The sequence below is a fragment of the Vicugna pacos genome, chromosome 27, assembly GCF_048564905.1.
Source record: "Vicugna pacos chromosome 27, VicPac4, whole genome shotgun sequence".
NCBI lineage: Eukaryota > Metazoa > Chordata > Mammalia > Artiodactyla > Camelidae > Vicugna > Vicugna pacos.
In genome coordinates this window covers 4,994,185-5,012,934 of record NC_133013.1, presented here as the reverse complement: position 1 = coordinate 5,012,934, position 18,750 = coordinate 4,994,185, and the positions used below count along the sequence as shown (strand labels likewise).

At 44.3% G+C, this 18,750-nt stretch overlaps 1 protein-coding gene across 4 annotated transcripts in view; it reads left to right on the top strand.

Annotated features, from left to right (window-relative positions):
* The window catches only part of LOC102528718 (neuronal acetylcholine receptor subunit alpha-7), a 107,209-nt gene extending 102,459 nt beyond the window's left edge, over positions 1–4,750 (top strand). For all 4 annotated transcript variants that reach the window (XM_072950651.1, XM_072950650.1, XM_072950652.1 and 1 more), the window contains one exon: positions 197–4,750. In XM_072950651.1, coding sequence (XP_072806752.1) covers positions 197–718 — 522 coding nt within the window. In that variant the 3' untranslated portion in view covers positions 719–4,750. The remainder of the gene's footprint in view (positions 1–196) is intronic.
* Positions 4,751–18,750: the final 14,000 nt, after the last annotated feature.

Here is an 18,750-nt window from a genome sequence, read left to right as displayed (position 1 = left end):
TCAACCACTGTGACGTGTTGGCACCGTTTACATGTGTAAACTCTCCCAGGAAGGCCTGGGGACCTGTCACCCCCAGGAGTGGATCACTCCCAGGGTCTTCGAGGTGGAGCTGGTGTTCTAGGATACCCTGGCCGTCGGGATCAGCGGCTGCCCCCTTCCCAGCTGCTCTGTTCCTAACGCTGCGTTGTCTCCGCAGACCAGAGTCATTCTCCTGAACTGGTGCGCATGGTTCCTGCGCATGAAGAGGCCGGGGGAGGACAGAGTGCGGCCGGCCTGCCAGCACAAGCAACGCCGCTGCAGCCTGGCCAGCGTGGAGATGAGCGCCGTGGCCGGGCCGCCCGCCGCCAACGGCAACCTGCTCTACATCGGCTTCCGCGGCCTGGACGGCGTGCACTGCGCTCCGACCCCCGACTCGGGTGTCGTGTGCGGCCGCCTGGCCTGCTCCCCGACGCACGACGAGCACCTCCTGCACGGCGGCGGGCCGCCCCCCGAGGGGGACCCGGACCTGGCCAAGATCCTGGAGGAGGTGCGCTACCTCGCCAACCGCTTCCGCTGCCAGGACGAGAGCGAGGCCGTGTGCAGCGAGTGGAAGTTCGCGGCCTGCGTGGTGGACCGCCTGTGCCTCATGGCCTTCTCCGTCTTCACCATCATCTGCACCATCGGCATCCTCATGTCTGCGCCCAACTTCGTCGAGGCTGTGTCCAAGGACTTCGCTTAACTCGGGCCGGGTCCCCGGCATGTCGGAAACACACAGACGGGCGATGTTGTTGTGCTTCGGGAGAACTCGGGGTGCTGACCCCTCAGCAGCGTTAAACATGAGGGTCCGATGTACAGTATCGTTGTCACTCATATGGCTTACAACTTCCTTGTCACTTTCAGTAACAGTCTCGGCACGTTTCTGTTTAACCCTCTCACATGGGCCATCTGATACCCTTGGAGCATCTTTATGGTTGGTCAGCAGCACCACCGAGAGGTCACTCGGCCCGTTGCCGACTGCCTGGAGAGCCCTGCAGAGAGGTCCGGGTAGCTCAGGACTGACTGCCTGGGGAGGCCTGGACAGTCGGTTTTGCATGCCTGCACGTCACCCGCCGAGAGGTCCTCACTAAAATCCAGCATCTGCTTTTGCTGTCTACAAACCTAGATTGATGTTAGTAATAGTAATAATAAACCACCTTGCTAAACCATCCAGTAATTGACCGGTGAAAACAAACGAAGCTAAACTAAAACGAAAACCCCAATGGCTGGTTTTCCTTTAGTTCAGACTTCATTTTTCTCTACCAAAGACTGTTGGTAGAGAGAAACAGTTTTATGCTATTTTGACACTTTAGGAACGAGACAGTCATAGTTGGTCTTGTACATTATCCCTTTACCAGTCTGATTTCTGCCAACCTACCCCGTCAAGAGAATTAGGAAGGATTCAGCTGTGTGTTGACTCTGAACCAGGGCCAGACCCAGTTAAGTCAGGTGGCTTTCCGTCAACCCCAGGCACCCCCAAGCTTCCTGTGCTGCCCCAGACACTGGCCAGGGTTGAGGGTAGTTTACTGAGTCTGTTCTGCTCGGCAAAACCCAAAGGGCAAATAGAGTTCAGTAAGAATTACTGCCCAATGTAATAATAGCTGAAGCTAGATTAAACCGTCTATGTGTTTCTTAAAAAAATAATAATAATGCATTGGCTGCTTCATACCTATTGGACTTGATTAATCTTAGAAATTTGGGGATCCATACAAATGCCCAACATAGAGTAAAGTGTTCTATGATTTTCTCCAAGTGTCAGGGCCAGGGGGCGGGGCTGGGACCTCTCTTGCTCCCTGCGGGGTGGCATCTAGGAAGGGGATGGCGTGACTGACGGCTTTCCTGGGGAACAGGCCAGTGGTGGTCAGCAGGAGGGGCTGCACAGCCAGTAGCTCCAGTTTCTGGTTTTCGGGGATCTACTCCCCCCAAGCTTATCACCCAACAAGCTGGCTGAATGGGTGGATTCACTGGAGATGTGTGTTTTGAAACCAAGGGAAACTTTATTTTAACTCCAAGTTGTGGCACGGTTCTCCACTTACATTGTCTAGCTGATGACAGTTACTTTGCCTCTTCCACTCTTACTGTTTAATGAGATCAGAGGAATACACAAGACAGTGTCTTTGTTCTCTTGTTCCATCCAGGGACTCTCAGAGCCCAAAACTGCAGAAGGCTTCTAATCTCCTGGGCATCTTCAATTTGCTTCTAATGCCCAAAATGGCTACATCCTGAAGGAAGATAAGATTTTTCAGAGCAAAAGAAATTGCATACACGTCTCCAGTCATTTATTTCATTCTGTTCTGGATAACACCATGGATTTGTTTGCACTGAGGAAGGTGGAGGCACTTGCATGCTCTGTGTGTGTGTGTGTGTGTGTGTGTGTGTGTGTGTGAGTGCTATGTGCGCACCTTCAGAGAAGGTACCTAGTTTACAACAAGAAGGTTGATCAATAAGGGAATTCCAGCATCATGTCATTCAGAGCAGGGCCGTCCTTAGGGTACCCTGGTTCGATGGGATGGATGAATAATACACAATCTTTTTTCTTTGTTTGTTTGTGTTTTTGTTCTCTTACACTGTCTTTAGAAACAACTAGAAGTGTTCTATATATAAAGAGAATGTTTCATCTCTTATTGCTCTTTGAAATTGATCCCTACTACCTTTTTGCTTCAAAAAAAAAACTTTTTGGTTTTGTATTTTATACAGAAAAATATTTAAAAAGCAAACAAAAGGAGCTCTTATTTCAACCACCTGAATAATGACTCTGCGCATTTTATAACCTTCAATGAAAAAGAATATAAAAATGAATATATATATGTCTATGTATGACTGGGACCTTATGTTGTAACACCAGAAACTGATGCATTGTAACTGACTATACTTCAAAAGAAAGTAGTAGTAATTAGGAGAAGATGCACACATAATATGAAAAGAAAAGGGGTGAAAATGAGGGCCCCCCACATCCCTGTTTCCTCTTCTCACAGGGGACCACCAGTAAGCTCCTGGGGAGGGTGGGCATTTCCAGGAAAGGAAGAAGGGACGGGAGACAGGGGGCATGGAGAGAGACCTTCCTTTTCAATCCTTTCTCAGCACCCTGCACTTCGCTTTCTTAAGAGATCTTTCCATAACGACATAGAAAATTGTTCTTAACTCTTTCCAGTAGCTGCTTAGGTTTCCGTGGTCCCCGTGTACTGCAATTCCTTTGGTTAGTCTTTTACTAGTGAAAGTAGAGAGTATTTCCTGTCTTTATTTTTATAGACAGATGGACTTCTATCCAAGCATCCTTTTGTGACTGTATCTTATAAATTCCAACTTGGAAATGGAGTTACTGTTAAGTTAAGGTTACATGCATTTAACATTTGTGTTGATATTGCCAGATTATTCTTCAAAGATTGATCACTGGATACACTGACCAAGAGTATAATGAAAGGGTCCATTTCTTAGTTTTTGCAGCTGGGTATTATCAAATAACTGTTTTTCCAGTCTGGTGAAAAATGATATTGCAGTGTTATTTGGATTTAGTTCGCTTTGTTATGAGTGAAATTGAACATCATTTCAAATGTTTTCTGGTAATTTTCTTTTTTGGTAAACTTATGTCCTTTACACAATTTTGGCTTTTTCTAAAATAATTTGCCTGTGTATTTTGAAACCTTTCTGTCTTATGTCTTCAAAACATTCTTATTTGTCTTTTGATGTTATTTATTGATTTGCTTATGTATTGTCATATATATGAAGTTTAAAGTTTTATGTTGGCAATTTATCCATATTTTCCTGGTTAGATCCTGGAATTTTTTTCCAGTCCTAAAAAGGCCTTTCCCATTCTGAGATTATAAATAAATCTACTCATATTTTCTTCTAAATCCTTATGGTTTCATTCATTTACCTTTACATCTTCAGGATTTTATTTATTGTAGGAAATGGAGATAAAGATGTGTTTTTTCCCCCTCCAAACAGTCAGTTGAACCAACAAAATATATAAGAGTGCATATTCTGTCATACAATTATAGTCGATTCCTCATTTGTCCAAAATGTCGCCTTATTTGTAAGCTAAATTCCTCTGTTTGGGTCTACTTCTGTTTTATTGATTTGTCTCCCTTTGAATGCCTTTTGTTCCCGAGGTTTCATTCCTATTAGTATAATATATTCATATTTATATAAATATTTTCAATTCAAGTCTACCTTCAACACTCTCTTGCTCTCTCTTTCTCTTTAACTCTTTCTCTCTCTCACACACACATTTTTTAAAATTGGGATCACAGTGAATTTATAGATTAATTGAGTCCTTCATCTCAAGAATACTGCAGTCTAGGCTTGCATTCAAATCTAATTCTGTGTCACCTGTCAAGCTTTACAGTCTTGTTCAGATAGGATCCATGAACTCATTATTGTCTATTTCTAGGTATTTTATCATCTGGCTACCATTTTCAGTGGAATGATTTTTTTCCATTTTATATTCTAACCGGATGTACGGGAAAGTGGTCGATTTTGTATATCAGTGTTACCATCAGACACCTTAATTGTGATTTATTACTGTTTCTAAGATTTCCTTTTGCCTCTCCCTTTGCAAGAATTCCCCTTGTTTCTTCCTCTCAGCCAACTGCATTTGAGAACAGTGTTAAGTGATAGTGATTCGGGTGGCCTGTCTGTCTTGTTGCTGGCTTTAATGGGATGGTTTAATGTCTCACCATTTAACTTGTATGAAGACATGTATTTTCCTTGTCATAATAAAAAAAGTGTATGTGTATTCTCAAACTACCAAGGCTTTCTGGGGAGAATGTAGATGTTGGTCACAGCCTTCTCAGTATCCCTGGGGATGATCAGAAGGGGTTCCCTGTTGTACGTGGTCTTATTTTAGCAGATTCCTTCAGACCAAACTGCGATTATGTTCCTGAGATAACCTCTACCTATGATTTTTGCTGTCAATATTCACATGTGAGGTGAATCATTCTGCAGCTTGCTTTTGTGTGCATAACAAACAGAAAGAAACCAAAAAAAAAAAAGGCTCTCTATTCTGCAAGCATTTACTTGGCTTCAGAATCATCTTCTACTTAAGTGTAAAATCTCTCACTGGGGTCGGGGGTGTCTGGGCACCCACTGGGGTACTTCTGGGTTTCTCCCATTGGGCAAGTTAGGTACTGGAACACTTCTAGAATCAATTTTACGTTACATATTTTTTTAGAAAATGAATTTCAGTCCATTTTTCAGTATATTTTCCTAGTTTTGCAATACAAGAACTTCGGATTTTTTTAGTTTCCTCTCTATACACGACAATTTCTCCATGACTCATTTCTAATCGTGTGTATTTCTCCTTTTGTTTTCATTGCTTAGGCTTGCCAAGGGTCTTACCCCTCTGTATGTTCAGTCGCTGAACCCTTAGACTTATTTATTCAAGTTGGGGAACTGGCTGCAGCCCCCTGTTGCCCCTGGGCTGACCTGACCCTTCCTGGGACAGCAGGTAAGCCTACAGCAGGAGTCACAGCAGGGCTTGGGGGCCAGGACAGGAGCCTCACTTGGCAGCAGGAAACAGACGGTCAAACCAGGCCATCTTGAAGTGCACATTGTGGTGGCATTAACTACATTCACATTGTTGTACAGCTGTCACCACTGTCCATCCACAGAACACTTTTCATCTTGCAAAACTGAAACTCTGTCCCCATTAAACACGAATTCCCCACTTGCCATCCCCCAGACCCTGGTGACCACCATTCTACTGTCTGTTTCTATGAATTTGAATGAAATAATGCCATTTGCAGCAACATGGATGGACCTAGAGATTATCATACTAAGTGAAGTAAGTCAGAGAAAGACAAATTACACATGATATCACTTACATGTGGAATCTAAAATAACGAGACAAGTGAACTTATTTACAAAACAGACTCACAGACATAGAAAACAAACTTATGGTTACCAAAAGGAAAAGGGGAGGGATAAATTAGGAGTTTGGGATTTGCAGATACAAACTGCTATATATATAAAATAGATAAATGACAAAGACCTACTGTATAGCACAGGGAACTATATTCAATATCTTGTAGGAACCTATAATGGAAAAGAATATGAAAAGAAATATATATTATATATATATATTTATAACTGAATCACTATGCAGTACATGAGAAATGAATACAATATTGTAAATCAACTATAATTTTTTAAAAAGTAAAGAACTGTTTTTGTCACTCATATGTGCTGTCTTCATTAGTTGTGAATAAATTTTATTTTTGCTGAACCAATTTTCCTTTGAAAGGTTAACTGTTCAATACCATGACTGTGGGGGACACTCGTGGTCCCTAAAATTGCTTCTCAATGGGGCTGAGGCAGTGGAGAACGAATGTCCTGATGACTATGCACTTAGAACTCCCTGAGGAGCATTTTAGGGCTATGTTAACGCACCACCAAAGGATAAGCTTGGGTGGGCAGTGGGAAGAAAACATCTCCAAGGCACTTTAGGACTTGCAAGTCTGTTTGCTCCACATCCTCTGTCATTTCTCTAGTGCAGAGAGGAAATCTAGGTGGGCTGCCTCACCTGCAGGGCCAGCTCTGCCCCCGCTGGTCTCCTGTACCCTCCTCACCTTATCCAAACCTCTGTCTCCCCATCTTTAGGGAGCAAATCATCAGTACTAGTAACTGCTGATGCAGGAGGCTGGATACAGCCCGGAACACGGGAGACAATCAGAAAATGTCCACTAAGTTTCTCTGCTTCACGATCAGACCTCAGCCTTTCCACACAGGGACACCTGATTCTTGATTTAAAATACTTTATGACAAACAGGCTGCCCAGTCCTGCTACAGGCATCCCTTCCAAGTTTAACCAACTCCTCCTGCTCCTGTTGGCACTGACATCCAGCAACCTGTTCTCTGGTGTGAAAAAGGAAAGTTTAGAGAGACAGTGCTGGCTGTCTCTTTCTAGTGATATTTTCTAGGACTCCAAACTGAAAAGCAGAAGTCAAAAATGAAGAGAGGGACTTTGGCAGCGAGTCCTGGAAGAATCTGGTGGAGTCCCTAGGAAGGGGCTGTTACACATAGAAACCAGCAGAGATCTTGCCCAGAACAGCTTTCTGTTGAATGCCTCCTAGGGGTTCTGCATGTTCCCAGATGGAAGGTGGGTAGCTTATCTACAGGGAGCTGGAGGTCTGATGGACAGAGTAATAAACAAAAAAACGGACACAGACAGGAATGGGACAGCATGAATGTGATGGGGTGAAGACCTGGGTGTAGGGGGATGGGGTCAGGCCAGTCTCCCCAGAGGCAACCATATGCAGCAGGCAGTGAGAGCATGATTAGAAGTTACCCAGCAGGGAGAAGGTGTGGAGGAAAGGGAGCCCTCCTACACTGTTAGCAGGAACATAGTTTGGTGCAGCCATTATGGAAAACAGGATGGAGATTCCTTTAAAAAATAAAACTAGACTTACCCTATGGTCCAGCAATCCCACTCCTGGGCATATATCTGCAGAAGACTCTACTTCAAAAAGTCACATGCATCTTAGTGTTCACAGCAGCACTATTTACACCAACCAAGACATGGAAACAACCCAAATGTCCATCGACTGATGACTGGATAAAGAAGCTGTGGTACATTTATACAATGGAATACTACTCAGCATAAAAAAGAATAAAATAATACCATTTGCAGCAACATAGATGGACCTAGAGATGATCATACTAAGTGAAGTAAGTCAGACAAAGACAGATATCATATGATATCACTTATATGTGGAATCTAAAAAAAATGACAAATTGTTTTAACTTTCATTTTTTCAAAAAAATGAACTTACTTACAAAACAGAAACAGACTCACAGAATTAGAAAACTTACAGTTATGGGCAGGGGAAGGATGGAGGGGGAGGGATAAATTGAGAGCTCCAGATTTGCAGATACAAACTACTATGTATAAAACAGATACACAACAAGGTCCTACTGCATAGCGCAGGGAACTATATTCAATACCTTATAATAGTCTACAATGAAAAAGAAAATGAAAGGAATATATATATGTACAACTGAATCACTATGCTGTTGTACACCAGAAGTTAACACAGCATTGTAAACCAACTGTACTTCAATTAAAAAAAAAAAAGAAGTTACCCAGGGGGAGGACTAGGAAGGGAGAGGGCAGCAACATGGTGGTGGGTCTCATCCATCAGTGGCACCAGACAAGGAGTCAGGCTGTGGCAAGGAGCTGGGAGGGCTGGGGTGATGCTGGCAGTGGGGGTCACTGTGTCCAGATTTCCAACTGTTTTTTCTAAGAGCAATGAGGGAGGGGGCACTGAAGTTTGTAAACAGAAGAGTGGTATAATTCAATTTATCTTTAGATTCTTGAAGAAGGAATTGAGGAATACCATGTATTCATTCCCTGTCCACCCCAGAGAGCATTTGTTGAGAACTATGCTGGGAGGCTGAACAAGTCTGAAGGAGTGAGCTGAATTCCCCCCAATTTTAAGGTGAATTAGAGGTGGGATTTGTGGGCCAGATAAGGGACAGAAGATCACAGCTAATGAGACTTGATCAATGAATGAATAACCTCTGATCAATACCCGAGACAGAGGGACCTAGAAAAAAAAGTCAAAGGAGGATTTTGAGGCATTTTCCAGGACAGTGTGATATATAACTCCTCTTTTCATCTTCCAAATGAATGTTTTCCCAACCCTGCATAGCCCCCTCACACAGCTGGTGCAGATGGAGGGCAGACACCACCCCAGAAACGTGCACATGGAAGCTTTCAGATGAAGAATGGTCAGACAGGTGAAGAGTGGCCAGTGACTGAGAAGCGTGATGGACATCCCCCACTCCAGGTCCAGAAGCTCCTGAAAGGTGCCCTTAACTGCAAAGCTTTGCAAGTGAGTCCTCCTCCAAAGGCTAGCAGGAGATCAAGAGACCCCCCACCCCTCCCCAGGGTGTAAGATAGAGAGAGAGCCAGAGGGAGAGAAGGGGAAAGAGATAGAAGAGAAGTTTGTCATCTAGCCCAGGCCCCTCTCAGGTGGGACAGCTGGTGAACAAAGCAGGTGCTCAGAAGGTTTGTGGCTGTGTGAAATGAGGCTGACCACCAGCCCCAGAACCCTGGCACCCAGGGGAGGGTCACCCACCCCCACCTCCCAACTCCTCCATCTTCCTTGACTGCATGTGATGCCCGAGATCTGACTGGCTCAACTGAGGATGTGTCCCCTACTCCCTCTCGGCTCTGGCTCCTGTTCCCCACCCTCTTCACTGGGGAGAGAACGGGAGGCAATGGTGCTGGCCCTCAGGGGTGGGCAGTGGGGGTCCTAGAGAGACCCAGGCGAGGACGACTGTCCTGCTTGCATGGGGGGAACCCTTTCCCACACGTGTGCTGGATCCTCACTGCTCTGCTTCCCTTAAATGTGTCAGTGTCTGGAGGAGGGAGGGGATTTCCCTGTCCCCCCGCCCAAACCTGACCAAAAGCCATGGCCATCACTCCTCTTTGTAGGATGCAGATGCTGAGATGTCCCGAACCAAGGTCGATGCAAATAATCAATAAACAATCAAGAGAAAGAATAGGAAAGAGTTTTATTTGAGCCAAATGGAGGACTAGCCCAGAAGTCCTCTGAGAAACTGCTCCGGAGAAGCGTGGTTTCAGCACAATTTTATATCTTGTCAGAACAAAGAACATTAAACAAGTAAGTCAGGGATACATTTCTTCAAGTTTGCAGAAAAAAAAAAAAACAGCCCAGCACGTACACACCCAGCCTTGGCACCTGGGACTTTGCATCCAAGGAGGACCAGCACTGGTGTCCCAGGAAGATGGGCATTTAACCTGTATTTTTAACATGGACAGTCTTTACTTCTGGTCAGTGTGTCCTTTTCTTTAAAGACAGTGGATGTACAATGTATGTTCAATCGGCAGCAAATGGACTGTTCCAGTGAGCATCAAATTCAAGTTAACTCATGTATAAGCCAGAATTGACTTCTCTGTGTCCCCAGATGTGAACGTTTCTTTTATCACTGGCCGTGACAACAAAGAAAAGACCTCGTACAGACAAGAAAAATAAAAAATAAGGTGTAACACAAGCAGCATCTCTAAAAAGTGGCTGCCAGTCTGGGGCAGAGGGAAAGGACCAGGGTCTCTGTGAGTTTCATTTATTTCAAGAGGATTTGTCATTGTTGAAGCGTTTTCCACAGGACTGCTTTAAAGGCCTGGTGGGTCAGATAATTTCAACATCCTACTCAGTCGAGCTGTGGTTGTCCTAGTTCCTGGTACAGCTGGTGGTTTTCCCCATCGTGGACATTTTGTCTGTCGTGACGGGGACTCTGGGTCCTCTCTGAATCTTCTCGAACAGCAGGCAGTCTCCTGTTTGGCCTGTGGTCTTGGCCTAGTCTGTGGGTTGTGGTTCCAATGACGGCGTAGTTTTCCAAGTCTTTGCCGCGTTCTGTTCTCCTGCTTGGTTTGCCTGGTGTCTCGGGGTCCCTGTTGCCCCTGCTGAGGCTGCCTGAGGGGAGGAAGGGGCTCTCTCAGGCCCAGGTGCTGAGGTTCTCTCATCAGGTGGGACAAAGAGATCTCCGGGCGTGGCTGCCCACGCCCTGGTATCCCTGGGTAAGGAGGGAGGTCTCAGCTTGTGAGGAAACAATGTCTCCACTGGCATAAATGACCAGTGCCATTGTGGGGGGTCAGATCCATCCCTTTGCTAGTGGCGTCGGGCTGGCCTGGGCTGTCAGAGGGACCTTGTGCCACCAGAGGGGGAAGGAGCCCACCTGGCTGCCTTCAGATACTGGGCTGGAGTCCCCCTACTGTTGGGCAAGGGGAACACAAGTGTCTCTGCCACTGTCCCTCCCTTCACTAGGCTCTCAAACTAGCCCTCCACCCTCTGATCAGATTTTGGAGTCCTCTGATTGCTACTTGTGTTATTCTAGATTTCTGGCTGTGCTTAGAGCAGCAGGCAGGGGTCTCCCCATCCTGCCAGGATGGACCAGCATGAGATGAAGGCAGCTTTTACATCTTTATCCTCGACTGTCCTTGAGATGGGAGGACACACTGGCAGGGGCTGTTGGGAAACTCTCCAGAGTAGACGAAAGGTCAGGGTGTTGGAGAGACATCCATGGGGCTGTGGGTGGAAGGGCAGCGTAAGTGAGGGAACTGCCTGCTGTGAGGAAGGCATGTTGTGGGGAGGGAGGTGCCTGGCCTGATGAGGACACACACAGTGGTCTCCTGGGGTTTGGTTCAAAGTTGCAGACAGACATTGCATCTTTGTATATTGCAAGATGAGATTGTCTTTAGCCCCAGGCCTTTTGATTACTTTTCGTTTATGCAGCCCATGATTTGAAATAGCATCTCTACCCCATTAAGGACTGTATTCCAGTGTTTATCTAAAGAAAACAATATGATGAGACGTTATTTAATGATAATCCCTTTGTAAAAAAGAACAAAGCAAGTGCTAAACTTGGTCATATTTTGCAGTGGCTATTACTGCTTCATTATGAGAAAGAGAAGAGTTGCCCCTGACCTGCAGGAGCTGGTCCAGCACTCACGGCTGGATGCTTCCTGACAACCTCACAGAGCATCACCAGGCAAGGCCACCTGGCGAGGGTGATGGATCAGGACGAGAGTCAGATTGCTGTGTCGTCACGTCTGAACACGAACAAAGCAGGAAGCCACAAAATGGGCCAAACACACCCTTGTCCCCAGTAGAGGGAGAGGGTGCTGCTCCTTTACAAAGAAGGCTACTGTTCTGGTCGAGTCTGCCTTTCTTCCAGATGCAGTTTATGAAGACGTCCAAGTACAGGATTACCCTCTTCCTGACAGCATCACAGCATCCCTGCTTCCTAGAACCCTCTCCCCAAATCACCCAACACAAGCCTGAGTCCTGCAATGGGTCCTTTCTGACTCCCTCTTACTGAGACGCCCCCAGCTCCCCACAGGGGCCTTGGATGTGGTCTTCCTAACTCTAGTGAATAATAAGCCCAACTTGTTCAACAGCAGGCGTGTTGCTGGGGGTCTTCAGTTGGAGGACATTTCCAGTTACAATATAGAGATTTAGGATACCATTCATGGGCTAATTTCCATGAGAGCATTTGAAACATGTAAAACAGCTTACTTATTCCACCCCCATCTGGCCACCAACTCCATGATAGTATGATTTTTGATTGGTTTTGTTGTTGTTGTTGTATTGAAAATACAGATCAATTTGGGGAGAACTGACATTTTTACAATATTTAATCCTTTAATCTATAAACACAGTATATCACTCTATTTGTTTTTCCTAAAAATTTTTTCAATATTTTCTAGATTTTTTTGTGTGTCAGTCTTGTACATTTTTCCTTTGTGTTTTTTTTTTGAGGGAGTAAGCAATTAGGTTTATTTAATATTTATTTACATTTAGTTATTTTTTAATGGAAATACTGGGGATTGAACTCAGGACCCCATTCATGCTAAGCACACACTCACCACTGAACTACACCATCCCTTCTAAACCCTAGCTTTGAAACATAGGATTTTAACCTCTGGGCTAAGAACATCCTTGCATTTTTTAAAATGGTGTCTGAAGGACACGAGGAGTAACTTCATGCAAGTGGAAATCATATTTTCCCCATTCATTAACCTGATGATTCTACTAGGTGTTACTGAGTCCAAACTTGTTCTGCTCGCTGCACCAGAGGACAGCACACTGGAAGATAAGGTGTTGGGGCAAGGAATAGTGACTTTATTTGGAAAGCTGACAGACCGAGGAGATGGCAAACTAATGTCATGGAGAACCATCTTCCCCACATCAGAATTCAGGCTCCTTTTACACTACAAAAGGGAAGGGGTGTCGTTGTTGTTGCAAACTTCTTGGTGTCAGAATCCTTTGTCCTTGCAGCTGTCCATGTAGGTCAGGTCATGGTGTTCCTATAAACTTTCAACAAGACAAGTGTAATTTTCTGTTTTGCAACTTTTTATCTTTCTATAAATGGAAAAATGTTGTACCCTTAAAGGTCAGAGCCTTGAGAATTGGCTCTTCTGTATATTTCAGGCTCTAGGCAACATTCTTTCACAAGAGGTGCAGAACCAGCCCAGAACCAGAGCACAGAGTTAAAGCCAAAGGAACAGATCTAATATGGATTCAGATTTGTTCTTTTCTATTACACAGCGAGAGACTACAATCTGGACCAGCACCCAGGAGGCTGGGCTACCCGCTGGTCTATAGAGTCACGTTCCCTGCCTAGGAAAGCAACTGGCTCTGGTTCAGGTGATGTCCTTGGAGAAACAGAGTGAAGAAACCGGTGTTCTCTTCTCCATCCCAGGCGACTCTGCTCAGCCCTCGAGGCTTCTGAAGGGCTCTCCTAGAAACTCAAGACAGCCACAAGCCTGTCATGTCAATGAGGACAAGGGAAGAGGGGGGCCTGGCTGATGGAGGACCCTCCTGCTGCAGTCCCACTTTGGATGGCTGTGCCACTGTCTGCTGCTGGAACTTGGCAGCTCCAGCAGATCCCCAGTCTCAGTGCTGCTTTGAATGCAGAAGTGCCCTGTGTGGATGATAAATTATACGATCATCCTATTCTTAGCTCAGGGGCCTCTGTGCATTGGCTACATGGGTTTTGTTTTAACTACAGAACCAAGCTTTACAATCAGTCGGCAATAAGATTCTGGCAGAGAGAATGAGGATGTAAAAAATGGGACAAAAAGGAAACAAATAAAATGGAGACAGCTAGCAGAGAAAATTGGTAGGAATGGGGAGGGAAAAAATTCTACCCTTCCTGTTGGGTCTCCTGACCTGGGCAGACTCTATGGGGACGGGATCCCTGGAGGGGATCTGAGAAACTCAAAGGCTGAAAAGATTCCAGGAAGCTGATTCTGGAGACACTGCAACCCGGTTCTGGGGAAATTGTGCCAGTCTGTCTCTATCCTAGATCTGCATTTAGCATCCTTCCAAGAGATGATTCCGGTGGTGTGTGTGTGTGGCGGGGGGAGGCACAAAGGGAACAGGGATACACACAGCTGTAGACTGTGTCAGTCTGACACTAGGCTGCCCTGTGCCGGGTGCTTAGTGGATGCCCTGTCAGTGCTAGCAGATAAATGTATATGAGTTCAAACCATCTTATTAAGAGTTTCAGCTACTTCTCCTCTATAAATTATTAAAATACTGCCCTTATTTTCTTAGAAATATTTTCATTTAAAAATCCTCCTGTATTAGTTTCCTAGGGCTGATGTAACAAAATACTATCAATTTGGTGGCTTAAAACAAGAGAAATGTATCCCCTTATAGTTCTGGCGGTCAGAACTCTGAAATGAGTCTCGTGGGGACAACATCGAGGTTGTTGGTTGGGTTTTTTTGTTTTAGATTTATACTTACTTATCAAGTGAATATTTAATTCAGTAAACAAATTCATTTATATCAAACAAAATCAAACCCATACAATAATTTGAGACAATTTAAATATTCATGGCAATTACAGATTTGAAACCATCTCTCTTTCAAAGATGAATGCATCTAGAATGTTTAACTCACTAAAACATCATCTTTGAATATCAAGAAACCAAAAGCAAAGAAGACATTTTAAAAAGAAAAATGATAGTTTTGAAGAAAAAGGATAGGTCTTTCCGGAGGCCCTAAGGGAGACGCTGTCTCCTTGCCTTTTTTAGTTTCTGGATCATGGCCCCTTCCTTGTAGCACATGGCACTTCCTCCTCCTGCTTCTTTGTCACATTGCCCCTTTCCCTTCATAGCCAAATCTCCTTCTGTATCTCTTTTACAAGGACAATTATATTACATTTAGGGCCCACCTGGATAATCCAAAATAATCTCCCCATCTCAAAGTCCTTAACTTAATCACATCTGTCAAGTAACATATTTACAGATTCCAGGGATAAGGACGTGGGCATCTTAGGTCCATTTTTCAGCCAGCCATGTAACTCATCTCTCAGATTCCCTCGTCACCTTGTCGCTTCCTCCTTCAAGGCAGGGGAAGGAATTCAGGGTCCCCACTCTTCACAATGGTATCTGTAGAGAATATCTCTCACTTACATCTGTTACCAACCAGGGTTCTTGGTCTCCTTAATTAATAGAAATTGATAAGAGACCAGATGAGAAATTCAGGCAAGGGTTTCTTGGTACTTGTGTCGCAGCACGAGGGAGGGGGAATAAGTAACATGCTCCCTTGTCCACTTCCTGATGGGGGGAGGTGAGCTGGTTCCTTAAATGGGGTGAGAGTAGGGGACGACTGGTGGGCCACAGGAGTGGCTTAAATGGTCTGCCCACCTGCTAGTGGTGCTGTGTGCAAGGATCGTGTGCAGTACCCTGCTTTTGCTCTGGACAGCTCATAGGTGGCAGTTAGGTTGTTAGGTTTTGATCTTTTTATATCTTATTGTTCATAACTTGCCTGAACTGAGCTGCATATGCATGCAGTTATTTTTAGTTCCTTATAGTTTCCTTTTATTCTGTTGCTCCAGGAGATGTTAGTCCAGGTGTCGGCACAACAGCACAGGGTCCCAGGCCCCAGGTCCCATCTCGTCTCTTAATGTGATCTTCAAAATAACCCACAAGCCAGAGGGTGCTGTCAGCATCACTTTCCAGATGGGAAATTGGAAAGGAAACTAGTAGTTCATTAACTGAGTAAATTCCAGTATCAATTGAGCATCATCATGTACAAGATCCTGTACTTTCATCAGTTCATTTAATCTTCTTGCAATCTGGGAAGCATTTCTATTTTTCTGTCGTCAGTCTCCTTTTGCAGGTAGAGAACCTGAATTTAGAGAGGTTAAGTGCTGTAACTAAGACTGCAGTGTCAGATGTGAAGGCACTGAACTTGATGCCACATCCGTGATGTTCAGTCTTCATGTCTTTCCCAATCCCGTTCTGCCCTGTGTGTTCTCCTGAGCACAGTCGTGGCGATGGTTTGAGGATGGGGTGGCCAATGGTTGCAGGGTGCTCCTTTGTGGTACACGCTTACATCTTTGAATGTTACCAGAGCCACAGAACATTGGGGCAGAAGTGAGTCTTAGTGAAAACCGACCCCAAATGATTCTCAAAGTACAATATGTAAACTATCTGGAAACATTAAAAAGGAAAAGTTCCTGAGCTCCGTTCTTTTAATTTAACAGATCTGAGGTAAAGACCACAGATCCAATTTTTAACATTCCCAGAAGCTGATTTGATGCAACGGGACAGAAAAGGAAGACACCTAAGTGAAAGGGGTAACAGTTTCTCTAGATTGTAGCATCGTTACTGAGTCCAGGCTTGTACTGCTCCCTGCATGACAAGCCAGTAAGTCAGAAGACTGAAATGTTGCAGCAAGGAATAACAACTTTATTTGACAAAGCGACAGACTGAGAAGATGGCAGACTAATGTCCTGGAGCATCATCTTCCCCAAGTCAGAATTCAGGCTCCTTTTATACTAAAAAGCAGTTAGTTGTTGCAAACTGTCAGAGTTTGGTGTTAGAATCCTTTGTTCTTGCAGCTGTCCACATAGGTCAGGTCATAATGTCCCTGTAAACCTCTAACAAGAAAAATTTTACTCCCTGTTGCAACTTTTTATCTCTATATAAATGGAAAAGTGTTATATCTTCAAAGGTCAGAGCCTTGAGAATAGGCTACCATGTATATTTCAGGCTCTAGGCAACATTCTTTTACAAAAGGTGCAGAACTAGCATGACTAAACCTGGGAAAACAGAGCACAGGGTTAGAGCCAAAGGAACAGATCTCATATGGAGTCAGATTTGTTCGTTCCCTATTATAGCAGTGGCCTTTCTTTTGGGAGGACAAGTCTGTGTGTGATAGAGGCTCATCATGGTGGGCCATGCCACTAGAAAATGCCACATGATTCTTCACCGCTTTCTGGTTCTTTAAGCAGAGTTGATCAGGTGAAGAAGTTTGGCTCAGTCTGGGTTCTGATTTGAGAGAAGCAGTGAGAGGTGGATTCCGTGCTGTGGGAGGGGATATTTGGAGAGGCCTAGAGTCTAGCGTGTGCATTTGCTAGAAAGAAATCCAGAGTGGTCACTACAACATCTGTATTACCATCTGTCTAACAGCACTTTCCAGGATATAGGATTGACTGACCGCTGAGAAATATTCCAAATCAGAAGTAGATGAGCAGTATGAATTCTCCTGAGACGGTCACGCAGACTTGATGGAGGTTTGTTACTGTTTAGAATATTGAAAAATGGAGCAATGAAACGTGATATCAGCTGGGGGAGAGCATATCTGGACCAGGTGACTGGACATCTGGTGGCCTTTGGCAGATTTATCCTGAAGGCCCCTGCTTTCTTTGGATTTATAAATTTACTAAGCCTCCTGTTACTCTGTGTGACTGTAGTATTTTTCACGTTACAAACGGGACGCATAAGTGATGATTCACCGCCTATCATAGATGATAACAGAACAGTTATCACTCTGGGCTCTGACTCTGCAGTTCACTCAGGCTTACTGCAAGCTGATTTCTTGAAAGAGCTCAGATGTCCAGTTCAGCGTGCCTTTACTGGAAGGGCATGCTCTGAATAGAAGAGAAACAATAGCTACAAATATTACTCGGGGGATCAGTTCTTAAGTGATGTTAGAGTTTTCACCAGTGTTCACGTGTCTCCGTTTAAAATCTGCAGCTTTCCATTTCACAGTGTGAAAGGATCCAGGCCCCAGGTTCTGCAGACAGTGTCATTTATTGGTGAGGTCAGCAGATTGTGCCAAGTATTGTTACTGAATCCAAATTCTTTCTGCTCGCCACACGACAGGCCAATAAATCAGGAGACGAGGTGTTGGGACAAGGAATAGCAACCTTATTCAGAAAGCCAGCAGACGGAGAAGATGGCAGGCTAATGTCCTTGGAGAACCATCTTCCCCAAGTCAGAATTCAAGCTCCTTTTATACTAAAAAGGGGAGGTGGGGTATGCTTGGTTGTTGCAACTTCTTGGTGTAGGAATTCTTTGTTGTTGGAATCCTCTGTTCTTGCAGCTGTCCACCTGGGTTAGATCATGGTGTCCCTATAAATCTCCAACATAACAAATGTTATTTTCTCTTCTGCAAAACTTGTTATCTTTATAGGAGTGCAAAACTGTTAACATCCTTAAAGGTAAGAGCCTTGAGAATAGGCTCTCCTATATATTTCAGGCAAAAGGCAACATTCTTTTTAAAAAGGTGCAGAGCCAGCAAGACTGAGCCTAGAAAACAAGACACCATGTTAAAGCCAAAGGAACAGATCTAGTATGGAGTCAGATTTGTTCTTTTCTGTTGCAGTACTTGTCCTCCCTATGATCTCTGTGAAAGGGAATCATTGGATTTTCTCAGCTTAGCTGCATCTTTGTTAATGATGGCCAAAGGTGCGCATTGTTTAGGGAGAACTTTGACAACTTAGAAGTTCATGGAGTATAATATTTGAACAAAGGGAGCTCTTTACCATCTAATAAAATGCTGCATAACAGCCTCAGTACTGAACTTTTAAAGAAGGGATCCTGGATTATTGCGTGCACTGGCCTCACATTCAAGCTAACCTCCCAACCTTTATGATTGTGTGTGTCTGCTGTCACAAGTGAGGTATTGCTTCAAAGATAAGGAGATTTATTTTACCCGTTATAAATTCTTCCCAAAGCAAAGAGCCAGCTTATTAAAATGCTGTATGTTCATCCATGGGGGATTTGGGTGAAGGCAATTTTGGACCAGCCTCTGTGTACCAATAATGAAAACAGAAATGGATTCAACCTTCTAATGGAAAAGTGACAAGCAAATAAATGAGTCTCCAGGTTATCCAATTTGAGAAAATTATCTAAGGTAAAATACAACCAAAAATTGAAGTAGAAAGTTAAGAGTCTCCAAGTTTCTGATGGAT